This window comes from Paroedura picta, chromosome 11 (assembly GCF_049243985.1).
Source record: "Paroedura picta isolate Pp20150507F chromosome 11, Ppicta_v3.0, whole genome shotgun sequence".
NCBI lineage: Eukaryota > Metazoa > Chordata > Lepidosauria > Squamata > Gekkonidae > Paroedura > Paroedura picta.
Genome location: NC_135379.1, coordinates 12,918,473 through 12,931,549, shown reverse-complemented (window position 1 = coordinate 12,931,549; position 13,077 = coordinate 12,918,473). Strand labels below are relative to the sequence as shown.

General features: G+C 45.9%; 1 protein-coding gene across 16 annotated transcripts in view; it reads left to right on the top strand.

The window, feature by feature from the left end:
* SVIL (supervillin) overlaps positions 1-5,849 on the top strand; it is a 162,188-nt gene extending 156,339 nt beyond the window's left edge. For all 16 annotated transcript variants that reach the window (XM_077303818.1, XM_077303811.1, XM_077303819.1 and 13 more), the window contains 4 exons: positions 1,130-1,273; positions 2,373-2,494; positions 3,249-3,404; positions 4,018-5,849. In XM_077303818.1, the coding sequence (XP_077159933.1) occupies positions 1,130-1,273; positions 2,373-2,494; positions 3,249-3,404; positions 4,018-4,104 (509 nt within the window). In that variant the 3' untranslated portion in view covers positions 4,105-5,849. The remainder of the gene's footprint in view (positions 1-1,129; positions 1,274-2,372; positions 2,495-3,248; positions 3,405-4,017) is intronic.
* The last annotated feature ends 7,228 nt before the right edge of the window (positions 5,850-13,077 follow it).

The window sequence follows — 13,077 nt, the reverse complement described above, 5'->3', positions numbered from 1 at the left end:
AAGTCATCTTATTCATTCCACATGTAGAAGTTGAAAGAGTTTGAGGATGTCAGTTGTTCTATTAAACCAGGGGTAGTCAAACTGCGGCCCTCCAGATGCCCATGGACTACAATTCCCAGGAGCCCCCTGCCAGCATTCGCTGGCAGGGGGCTCCTGGGAATTGTAGTCCATGGACATCTGGAGGGCTGCAGTTTGACTACCCCTGTATTAAACACATTGATAATTTTCAGGCAGCCAAATGAGGCACCGTAAGATCCACATTTGGGAATCTCAGACTTACCCTAAGATTCCATTCCGTCAGCCTACCAGTTGCTTCTCTGATGGAATGGCCATCCTGTCTCTGGAGGAAGAACAGGAGATCTTTGCCGACTCCTTTCCTCTTGCTGCAGACACCAGCTTGGCCCCCGGCTCTGGGGTCTGCTGCCCTTTAGGAGTTTCATTTTTCAAGGTACAGGAGGCTACATTGAGAGGAGGGGAAGCAGGGAATATAAATATGACTCTACTCAAGCGGCTTAGTATCCAAGCCACAGTTTCTCAACAAATCTTTAAAAACACGCACACAAACCAGCACTGTGAGGATTCTGCTGTTGCTTGTGCAGTTTGCTTTACAGCTTTGATCTTTGTTTCTCAGGTTATTATTCTCATTTTCGACATCAGGATTGAGCAAATTGCCACAGGGGCTACACAATGGAGATGTGGGATTTGAAACCCCATGCCCCAAATCCCAGTCCATTATGTATAACCCTGGACCACACAGATGCCTTAGGAAAAGTCGGTGTTCCATTTTGGTGGTGACAACAGTTCCGTTCCACGCACCCAACATATGTTTCTACATAAGTTCATTCTGAAATGAAACAAAATAGGGAAAACAGGTTTGCCCTCTGTGCTTTGCCTGAGGTAGTTGAGGTTGCATGGTGACCTTGAAGGAGCCGGTATAACATGACCATGCTACTGGCTATTTCCTTTCTTGGAGGGGTGACGCCCCCCCCCAAAAGAGCACCCCTCTCTGTCTCGCACGTTCTGAAATGGCTACTGCCTGGCTCTAGGCCATTTCTGAAGACTCCTTGGCATGCAAAGCAAAAACTGACGGACTGCGTTGCTGAAGCAAATGTTTGTTGTGTCTCAACAGCCCTCTTTCTTGTGGACAATCACCATGAAGTGTACCTCTGGCAAGGCTGGTGGCCTGTGGAAAACGAAATCGCAGGGTCGGCCCGAATCAGATGGGCTTCAGACCGGAAATGTGCGATGGAGACGGTCCTCCAGTATTGCAAAGGTAGGACTGAACAGTGGAAATGGCCTGTTGTTTTGGCTTCTGAAAATGTGGTCCCTTTAAACTGGCTGAGCCTCCCTCCACATGGCCACATGGCAGCTCAGCGATTTGACCACGGCTGATTCACTTAGTTTCACTTCAGGGGGAGGTCAATTCTAACGGGATTAGTCCAAAAAGTGTCCAAATCAACATGGGATTCAAATCGCACATGCCTAATAATGAACCCTTGAATGAGAGTAGCATTGTCAGAGAGCCAGCTTGGTGTAGTGGTTAGGAGTGCGGACTTCTAATCTGGCATGCCGGGTTCAATTCTGCACTCTCCCACATGCAGCCACATGCAGCCACATTCTGCACTCCCCCACATGCAAGGGTGACCTTGGGCTCACCGCGGCACTAATAAAACTGTTTTGACAAAGCAGTGATATCGGGGCTCTCTCAGCCTCCACCCACCTCACAGGGTGTCTGTTGTGGGGAGAGGAAAGGGAAGGTGATTGTAAGCCGCTTTGAGCCTCCTTCAGGTAGAGAAAAGCGGCATATAAGAGCCAACTCCTCTTCTTCTTCTTCTTCTTCGTATCTGGCAACCCTGTGACCTTTGTAAGGCCGATCAGCAAGGTGTAGCAAACAGAGAGGCAGGCCAGTGTGGCTTTACTAAGGCCATAGAGAGGCCAAAAGTCAAGAAATGGCTGGCCAGGGAGGCTGGTTGACGAGAGTTCTTAGAGGGGAATCTTCTCTTTTTTATGAGAAGATTTTTATGTTCAGAGACAGAGAATATACGGAGACCCAAATCGGAGGGGTAGCAGCACTGTTAATTTTTGTGCATAGCTTTTCCTCATGCTAACAAGGGTCGGCTCCTGAATCTGTCCGCTGCCGTGCACAAGGCATATCTAGCTGCAGTAGGCCAAGGCTCCTGCCAGCCCAAGCAGATGGCTCTGGGCTCAGTCAGCCAGCCAGCACTGGACCTCGGCACATGGTAACTGCTTGTGCCTGTGATGCGCATCTTTTTAAAGGTTTAAAACTTTCTACAGGAGCCTTGCGGGAGGAAAGGAGTTTGTTGAGACGTCTTTCAATCATTGCTCTTATTTGTCTTTTTGTCCACACGTAGGAAAGAATGTGAAGAAGCCTCCTAAATCTTACCTAATTCATGCTGGTCTTGAGCCGTTGACTTTCACCAACATGTTTCCCAGCTGGGAGCACAGGGAAGACATTGCAGAGATCACGGAGATGGTAACGGAACCTTCCGTAACTTCTTTATTGACGTGCAAAGTCACGGGTGGAGATGTGGGTGCTTTGCTGCTGGGCCATTCTGAAATCGAGGGGATTAACTTGGGGTGGGGAAGGAGCAAGCAGCCAGGCCCTCTCGGTCTTGTCGTTGGCCTACCACAGGAGTAGGCAAACTGTGTCCCTCCAGATGTCCATGGACTACAATTCCCATGAGCCCCTGCCAGCAAATGCTGCGGCCCTCCAGATGTCCATGGACTACGATTCCCATGAGCCCCTGCCAGCATTTGCTGGCAGGGGCTCATGGGAATTGTAGTCCATGGACATCTGGAGGGCCAGTTTGCCTACCCCTGGCCTACCAGATGAACTGGTTGGCTGCTCTGTAAGACAGGATGCTGGACTAGATGGACCACTTGTCTGATCCAGCAGGGCTCTTCTTCTTATGCCTATAAGGGCCCGGGGAATCTCCATTCCTACTCGTATCTGATGAAAGGAGCTTTGACTCTGGAAAGTTTAAGCCTTAGAAAACCTGTTGGCCTTTAAGATACTGCCAGACTCACACTAATGCTGAACACTGTTACTCACCCTTCAAAATGGGATGAGAAATGACCCCATGCCTGAAGAAAGCAGAGAGGTAAAATGTAGACACCATGGAATAATGGAGAGCTAGGCTGTATCCAGCACTGGATTGCACCTTGGGGGAACTTCGTGAATGCATTTCCCCCTTCATGGCTTCTCTTTGATTCCTCTTCTACCTCAGGACGCCGAAGCTTCAAACCAGATCATCCTTGTTGAAGACGTGCTGTCCAAACTGTGCAAAAAGCTGTATCCCCTGGCCGATATCTTGGCAAGGCCTCTCCCTGAGGGTGTGGATCCGTTAAAACTTGAAATTTACCTTTCGGATGAGGACTTCGAGGTAAATGGGGAGGAGCTGCCATATTTGTGTTTCGTGCTGCTTTGTCGTCACATTTTGTTTTATTTATTTAGGGCGTTTTTACGCCGCCTCTCTCATTTAAGGCCCAAATTAATAAAACATAGATATAACCATAATGAAATTCAAAAAGCCTTCCAAACAGTAAAAATGATTTAGCGTAGGATTTTGAAATCACCTTAACCAAAACAAAGTAGTTGATGCTAGAAGACCTAGAAAGGGAATTCTCAGCCAGGGCTCTCTGGCTTTTCCTCAATATCCTGTCTGAATGAACTCGGCTATATTCTCAGACACTTTGATTGACCTGGGGGCAGCGTTCTCGTGTGGTTACCATAACTAGGAAAAGGGGTGGAGCCTGGGTGCCTGTTCTTGCCTCAAACTGTTTCCTTTCTCTCCCCCCCTCAGTCCTCCTCGGCCTTGGCAGGGAGGCATGGCCAGCTGACATAAGTTCCGGCCCATTTCCATGGCTCCTCGAAACCTGAAAAATAGGTTGAAAAGGTTGAAACAGGCTGCCCTAGAATTAGGAGCTTGCCCAAGATGAGTTCCCGCCAAATGTCCTTTTATGCTGCTAATGCTTTTGATGCTTTCTCCCCAACAGACTGCATTGCAGATGACAAGAGACGAATACAACAACCTGCCTTCTTGGAAACAGGTGAACCTCAAAAAGGCGAAAGGACTCTTCTGATCAGTGCATTGTTTGTAGCCAAGGGCGATGGCCAGACCCAATCAGCACATCTCTGAATTGCAGCAGTTGCCAGCCAATGGTTCGCATCGGTTTCCATCAAGGCAATGAGACAGGGCCTGAAGTTGCTAGTTTACTGCCTACTCCAAAACGACACGATATTGTAAATGCGATAGGGAACTCCGGCAACCTCTCTCTTTCTCTCTGTTTTTTTTTTTTTTTAGGGGGGGGGGTGATGTTTATGACTCTTGTTCTTTGTACTTTTCACAGTAGGCTGCTGCAACTTTCCTCTGGCCTGCATCCCCTACTTGCCATTTGAGCTGGGAAGAGGCTCTTTTTTGTAAAGCATTACCTTTGTTAAAGCTGTGGATTTTCAAAAGAGTTTATATTTATACAAAACACAATAGGGCAAGGATGTATTTAACAATGCAAACGTGTATTACTCACTTTCGTGACTTTCTGTCGAGAGGGGGCTTCAGGAAAGTAGCCGGCCAAGGTGCCATTGCGTGTTCCAAGTTTGCGAAGCCATGACTGCTTTTTCCTCTTGAGCCTCCCGAACGGTTTCTCTTGGCAACGGGCCACGGTTTTGATCTCTGTGCTGCTCCAGGTGCTAAACAAAACCAAGCGTTTGTATTTATCACCTGGGTTTCTCGAGAAACTCTCTGAATCAAACTTTGATCTACTTTGATATCCAAAAAATGTATAGTGCCTTGGGTTTGTTTTTTTTTGTTTTTGTTTTTTTTTGTGTACAGTTTATATACAAAAATATCAGCCTGTGTTTTGAAGATGGCTCAGAACAGTCTCCTACGCTCTACTTTTGTAACAGTAGAAATTAAAACAAAAAACCCATCTCAGTTCCTAATAACTTGCTGTAAACACGAAATGTCTTTTGTGGGTGAGAGACCTAAAGCAAAAGCTTCCGAATAAACTCTCCGTAATGCACTGACTTGTCCCCATTCTCGTCCTCCGTCCAGCATACTTGATAGCTTAAGCCAGAACAGAAACAGATCTTGTTGCACGTATAACCTTGGAGAATATTTTCACTGATGTGTGACCAAAGTCCAACAGCTGATGCAGAGAAATGTATTGGGTAACAAACGCAAAATCTGTGTGCGTGACACAGTGGGCGCCTGCTGACCTTGGCCAAAGCAAAGGCTTCTGGGAAAGCAAGAATACCTCAAGGGAATACCTCTCGTATTCCCTGAGAGCAGCCTGCTCCGTAACAGAATGGTGATGTCCACAGGCACACAGCAGCCTCTAGACTAGGGGTGCTCACATTCAGGGTTCCTGAAGAGATTTCTTACTTCCTAGATGGCCAAGGCCAAATGAGAGACAATGACGCAAACAACAGCTTAAAATTTTCGAATTTCTTCAAGCAGTTACCTTCCTTTGGGGTGTGGGGAGAAAAAGACACAAAGAGAAATGGTTAAAGATCCCCTCTCTCCCATGGCCACTTGCTCCAATCTCAGAAGCATAGATTGGGCAGCTAGATAGTTGACGAATAAATCTGGTGGAATTAAGTGCACGTATCAGACTATCATCGGGTTGAGCCCTAGCTCTTAATGGGCTCCTAAATGCTTTGGCATCCCCTTCAAGAAACCCAGGGGGGCACTGGGGTCTGCTAGTTGATGGTTTTCCTTTGGGGATGAGGAATGAACATGTGTCTTGAATCATTCCTTCCAGAGGCAAGCTGGCAATGCCATTTCTGAATAATGCATAGCAATGCAATAAAATGTACATGAAATACCCTCCCGTCTCTTGTTGCTTCTTTGCTTTTGCAGGACTTAAGGCACGTCGATTAAAACTTGTCAAGGCAAATCAACTGGAGCCAAATCAAGTTGTGTTGGAGTCCCAGTTCAAGCCATGGTTTTACCTGCTTGTCATTTCCGCTGAGATTATTTTGGCTGGTTGTCACCGGAATGACACGGGGAAGCTACTGTCTGGGTTTTTATGCGTTTTATAATAATTCAAAACTTTGTAAATCATCCAAAATCATAAATCTGTGATTTTGGATGATTTACAAAGTTTTGAATTATTATAAAAAGAAGAAATAAAAAGATCCATTAATGATTTGAAGTAGCCTGGACAATTCCTATACATTTTGTTTGGACTGGAGTTACCAAAAGGAATTGACGGTTGGTTTGTAGTTTGTGGGTTTTTATGCTGCCTTTGAGATATACATTAGGAATAATATGCCTTTGCCAATTTTAAATGTTTAGGAATGGTTTAATTCTGAGCAAAAATGTTGAGCTCAAATTTACAGGGCACTGAAATGCTTTTCTGCTTCAAAAACAGATTTATAGCCATAGCTGTCTCACTGGCTGCCTACAGACATCAAAAATTTAATTCGGTGTGCTTGCAGAGGAAAATCGTCAGGTTTGCTGCGACTATTTGCCATTCTGGTTTGGCATTTTGTTGTGAACTAAATCTGGCAAAATGGTAATGCTGGGGTTCCAAAAAGATCTCCAGTTGTCATTGTGCCCAGTGTTTTTTCCAAACCAGAAAACGTCAGCCTCTGTGCTCTGCCTGAAGGGGAGGGGGATGTGAACCTGACCCATGACCCAAAGTTTGTTCATGACATCTGAATATGCCTCTGTTCCAAACAGGCTACTCTGCAATACAAATCTCCCTCTGCCTTCAATTTCGGAATTTACCTCTTTTTTTTGGTTTGTAAATTGAAATGAGTATTTTGGACTAACTGCTGAAGAATGCCTTTTGTCAGAATACCTTCAAACCACGGTTGCCAAGCGACCTGGTGATTTCTTTTGGTGCTGTTATGAACATGACACGGTCAAAGGCAGTCAGTAAACTGAACTGATCGAATCAAAAAGATTTAATGCAACAACTTAGTTATGAGGGTTCCCCAAATCAACAGGTGGTCAGTGTACTGCTAACGTCTCAATGCAAATTGAAGATACTGATAGATTGAAAAGGAAAGCAAAAATATATTCTATACTTCTATAACGAACAAGCAGTTGGAACTTTGGTACCAGGTGCTCTGCTAGCATCATCCCTATATACCCTTGGCACCTATTTGCTAGTTGAAAACTGGTAATTACAAGCTGGTAACTAAGACTTGAAGGAGGCATTTTCCCCCTCCACCACTATTCTCTGTTGCCCTTCCTTGAAAGCCTCTGTAGCTTCTCCTCTTTTCCGGCTTCTTGCTCTCTTTCTAGGGTTGCTAACCTCCAGCTGGTACCTAGAAATCTTGGCTCACAACAGATTTTAGAGCTACAGAGGTCAGTTCCCTTTTGGGGCACCAGATCCAGGTTGGGAAATTCTTACAGATTTGGGGAGGGAGACTTGGAAAGGAAATGTCTGCTCCCCAGGCTCCAGTCCCTAAATTTCCAGGAATTTTCTAACTAGGGTTGGCAACCCCTTGGAGAAAATGGCTCCTTTGATGGGTGGACTCTATGGAATTATATTCGGCTGAGGTCCTCTCCTTTCTCCAAACCCTTCCCAGACTTTACTCCAACATCCCCAGAATTTCCCAGCCTGGGGCTTGCTAACTTAATAAGGGATGGTCCTGATGAGTCTTCCCTCAAAGGCCAAAACAGCCCTGGAAAGACCCTGCTCTTTCCTCCTGCTTTGTCCTTCACAGAAATGCAGCCTGGAAAGCTGCAGTTACCCAGCAGCGGCCACTAAGGGAATCCATTTCTTAAGGCTACAGGTGTGCTTTTTATCATTTAGGGTTTTTTTTTTAACCCATCTTAAAAAAAAAACATTTCACTTTTTTCTGCAAAACAAGTTTTGTAGAAAACTGTGTCTTGCTCATTCACAGCTCCAATCTCTGGATTTAAGTATCCTCAAATTTAGCCAACTTTGCTATTAGTATATAGAATTGTTATGGCAAAGATGATGTTGAGTCACTTCTTAAATCCATTAATGACATCACCAACACGGTGTCTGATTGCGCAAGGAATACATTGTGCTATTTAATAGTGCATAATGCATCAAATTCAGAAGACGATGCAGATTTCTATGAAGATAACAGATATGCCCTGCCAGGGAGGTATCTCTGGCGGTAGGTTGCAGCACGCATGGCAAAAGAGTCTTGTGCCGCCTTAAGCTATTCATCGTGATATAAACTTCCGCATAACTCCATATTCCGCAGTAGTGATTGCACATTCATACAGAAATGAATCAGATGAACTCAATTCAGCTTGTGTGGGTAGAGAAGCATTCAGTCGTGGTCTTCTGAAGTCTGAAATGGTATGGACCTGAAATACTGAAAAACGGGCAATGAGTCATCTGTAATTTAATAAACATCTCTGGTAGGGAAGAATCTCTATTTTTCTGTTCTTTCCTCGTATAGGGTAAAACGGGTGCTCAACCTGCAGCCCTCCAGATGTCCATGGACTACAATTCCCATGAGCCCCTGCCAGCAAATGCAGTTTGAGCACCCCTGATGCACCAGTACGGCTTCAGCTTTTGCATTTATTTGGTTGGGTTGGGTAGTAATTTGTGCTTTGCATGGTACCAAGTGGGTTGGATAATACCACAGCACCAGGCCTGCTATTTTCCTGACAAAGAATACCCCTTCCTTTTTTTTTTTATCTGGGTGGCCTCCCGTCCTGCAAAAACTATGACACAATAAATGTTGTCATGTTGGAGATGCCACCAAATCTTTGGAATATTTCCTCCAAAAATAAAGGAACCGTCACGTCTTTCTTACAAGCGATTTCTCCCCCCACCCCAAACTCTTAAAATGTCAAGTTAAGTCTCGGTCATTTGTGTGTGTTTTCCCTCTCCATAGCTACAGCGGGCACTCCACCCCCAGGCACCTGATTCTTTTGCAGAGGGGAGGGTGTGTTCAAATTTTATATCATAATGATTGATGTTCACACGTACTCCACAGTGAAACTGTCTAGACATTTATCATGTAGTCAACTGTTTGCGATTCATGAGATACACATCTTTTTAGCACCATAGCAGTACGATGCTTGGGCTATTTGAGACATTAGGCGAAAAGAAGGAAAGGCCAGTGTCCCCCTCATTAATTGGTTTGCACAAGAATATCCAGATGCAAAAGCACATTGAAAGTGCATTATCCAATGTGTATAGATTGCATCAAGTATATTAATTCCTGAATACACCTTTATCTACTCTTGAATCAGGTTGTGCATCATTGCTGTGTTAATTACTTTGCCAGCAGATTCTGCCTGTTTCCAGGGTTGGGTGATCTTGTTTCCTGGACTTCCTTTCCAGTGCTACCCTTCTCCCATAAGCTGACCTCCGGTGAAGGGTACCAGTTGTGCTGGAGGTGGGAGGGGGGGTCTCTAAAGCAAGCCTCATCTTTTGAGACCTGGCTGCTAATAGTCTTCTAATCATGCTCAGGTTGCCACTGAGAAAACTACAAAACAAACTTCTTCCCTTATTGCCTGAATATGGCAGCTATTTCCCTAGCAGCAAGGGAAACATGCTCAGAAGAGATCACCACTAGCTGGACCATTAAGATGAGGTCAACTCTTTCTGCGGCCCTTTTTCATGGTTACAGTAAGTTTTGAGGAAAGGGTGGGGGGAGATTGTAGCTGTCAGGGAATCATCATAATTTAGCATTAAAAGCCAGTCCTTAAATTTAGAACTCAGAGCCCCATCTACTTTTTCTGTTTTCCAAACTACGGAACAATCCACTAGTTACCGATTTCTGTGCCACCTCTTGACTGATGTGGATGTGGTCGAATACTGGAAAACTCCATATCTCTAAGATATTGATGACCTTCCTCCTATCCCAGGAGGCAATACCCATAAGGCTCCCAAAGGGTTTTTCCTTAACAAGCACTGATCCAATCACCCACCAAGGCTTAACTTCAGAGAGGTTGCTTCATCATGTGCCTTTCATTTAACCTCTGGATCCCAGGGGAGCAAAAGCAGCAGCTAATGTTGACCTTGATTTTGGTCCATCAGCCCACCCTGCTGCTCTTGACTCTCTTCTCCTCAAAAGGATGCTTGCATCTTTCCAAAGACCCCCGAGTCTAGGAGGACAGCATTTCCAAACTATTTTTGCCGTGCTGCCCAGATTTCCAGCACGTTGACTGAAAATGTTTAAATACACAATACAGCTTAGCGGGGACTTATCTGACCTGCTGTTTTGCAAAATCTCGCCAACTGACCTTGCCAGCTACCCTGTTACATTGCATGGCGCTTTGGTACCGATGAGAAAGACCCTCTGGGCTAGAAGGAGGCGCCCAGGGCTGCAAGCCAGAAAGCATAGGCTGTTAAATCCGTCTCCTTTTCCTAAGGGTGTAATTTAGCTGCTCCGTTCCTGCCAAAATCTGGCAATAAAATGGGGAAAGCATTTGACGTATCACCCAGACCTGCCAGGGGAGCTGGGAACGAGTTCCAAAACAATCCCTCCTCTCCTTTCCTTTTAAAACATAGCGTGATGGAACTGAGCTGTGGAGGAGCACTGCTGGTGAGATGTTTAAACGGCCTCATGATCCATTGATCGTTCAGGTGTTTCTCCAGGCTGCAGCCAGGATCGGGGGAACTTTGAAGAGTCCCCCTCAAGGCAGCTCTTACAAATGTTATTCATCCTGTTTATATGCTACTCTCTCTCTAGTTGTACACCTAGATTTGTCCTATGCGGAACAGAAAAACCTACTTCTAAAGTGCATTGAAAGTGCATTATCCTAGGTGTGCGGAATAGCCTTAGGACAGTCAGGGAGGTATCCTGTTTTTCTGGTGGAAGAGCCCCGTTTTGCAAAAGAAGGAAGAACGTAAACACCTCTGCCTGCCTCATGACAGAAAAAATTGACTTGGACCCTGATGCTCTATGTCCAACTGGGCTTTAGACCCGCCCATACTGATTGGGTTAAAACAAGCATGAAAGTCACATTCCAGCATAGATGCAGGCGGGAGAAAGGTGACCACAATAACGGGGAGAAGAGAGCCCCAGCTGAGAATGCCACAGCACTGCTGATCCTAAAGGGGTGGGAGGATTTATTGCGTGGCACAAGATCATTGACAGAGAAGTTGGGAGCTGGGATGGTGAGAAATCGGGAGACTTTGTGGGGGAGTTTGAGACTGCCTGCTCGTAAATGTGCAATATACCTCCTCTTCTTATGACACCATGGCTGTCAAGTGATCAGGGACTGACTCGGGAAGTAAACTGGCCGAATCCCAGGATCGAATGGCAGCACCATGACTCCATTGGGTGCCTCCAGATGAGCTCATAGGGCTTAGAGCCTGGAAAAACTGAGCTAATCTTGAAGTGAACCAGAGTTTGGAAAAATGAGTGGGACTGTCCTTTTTAAAAGACAAGTAAAGGTAAGAATCTCCCTTTACAATCTGCTACAGACTCAAAAATGCCCGTTCAAGTTCTGGGTATCTTTTGGTACCCAACTTGGTGTAGTGGTTAGGAGTACGGTGCAGTGGTTAGAAGTGCGGAATTCAAATCTGGCGAGCCGGGTTTGATTCCCTGCTCCCCCATATGCAGCCAGCTGGGTGACTTTGGGCTCACCACAGCACTGAGAAAGCTGTTCTGACCAAGCAGTGATATCAGGGCTCTCTCAGCCCCACCCTCCTCACAGGGTGTCTGTTGTGGGGAGAGGAAAGGGAGGGTGAATGTAAGCTGCTTTTAAGCAGTATATAAGAACCAATTTCTTCTTGTCCAACAAATGACCAAGTATTGCAAAGAGGTCTAAATTTCCCAGGATTTCAAAGGAGAATTGAGCTTATTGTCCAAAGAGACTGTGTTGTCCCGTCCAGCGTCTCAGGCTGTGCTTTCGTCAGGCTGTGGCTTTAACGTATAAATTGCCTTTTGGGTTGATCGCTTGGATAGAGTAGGCCAGGGGTAGTCAACCTGTGGTCCTCCAGATATCCATGGACTGCAATTCCCATGAGCCCCTGCCAGCAAATGCTGGCAGGGGCTCATGGGAATTGTAGTCCATAGACATCTGGAGGACCACAGGTTGGCATGGGCAACCAGGAACACACTCTGCATCCTACGCTCTGTGGCCCCTCCCCTTCCGTGGTTAAGAAATGCCTTGGCTTCCATAAATTAGAGGTTGTTTTTATAATAACGTAGCTGAAGCTGACGGCATTTTATCATAAGTACCTCACTTCCAGAAGAAAATCGTCGTGCGCTGTATGCTCGATGATGAATTGAGCATCGCACCGGGGGGCGGGGTGGGGAGAGAAAGAAAAGAAATTGATCCAGCTGGTTTTATTTACCAAGCGTGTGTGTGATATTTCACCTTCTAACTCAAATGTCTTTTGTCGGGCTTGTGCTCTGCAATTCGTTCCTGTAATGAGGTTTTGCTCCAGTAATATCTGAACTAATTTTCCATGTCTGCCTGTACCCCTCCCAGCTCATTGGAGGTTCCTCCTGGGTCCCAGCCACGGAGCAGTGTAAAAAGGGCAGCTAAACATATCAACTGAAGCCGTTTTCTTGCCTTTACATTTCCTTCTAAGGGGCAACAGTTTTTGTTGACAGAATACCATGTGGAATCCAATGGGGAGAGTGTTAGAAAGGTGAGGGGCAACCCATAATTTTGGCACACATGCGAGCCACATTGGAGCCACAATAGGCTAGATATCAGGAAAAAAATATTAAACAGTCAGAGTAGTTCAGCAGTGGAATAGGCTGCCTAAGGAGGTGGTGAGCTCCCCCTCACTGGCAGTCTTCAAGCAAAGGTTGGATAGACACTTTTCTTGGATGCTTTAGGATGCTTTGGGCTGATCCTGCGTTGAGCAGGGGGTTGGGCTAGATGGCCTGTATGGCCCCTTCCAACTCTATGATTCTCTGATTCTATGATTCTATGATATTAACTTCAGACTGCTCCTGGGGTACTGTGTGCAGTTCTGGAAGCCTCACTTCAAACAGATTGTGGGCAGAATTGAGAGGGGCCAGAGGAGAGAGATGAGGATGATCCAGGGCCTGAGGACCAAACCCTTTCAAGGAAGGCTGAAGGACTTGGGAATGTTCAGCCTGGAGGAGGTTGAGAGGGGACATGATTTGCTCTCTTCAAGGAT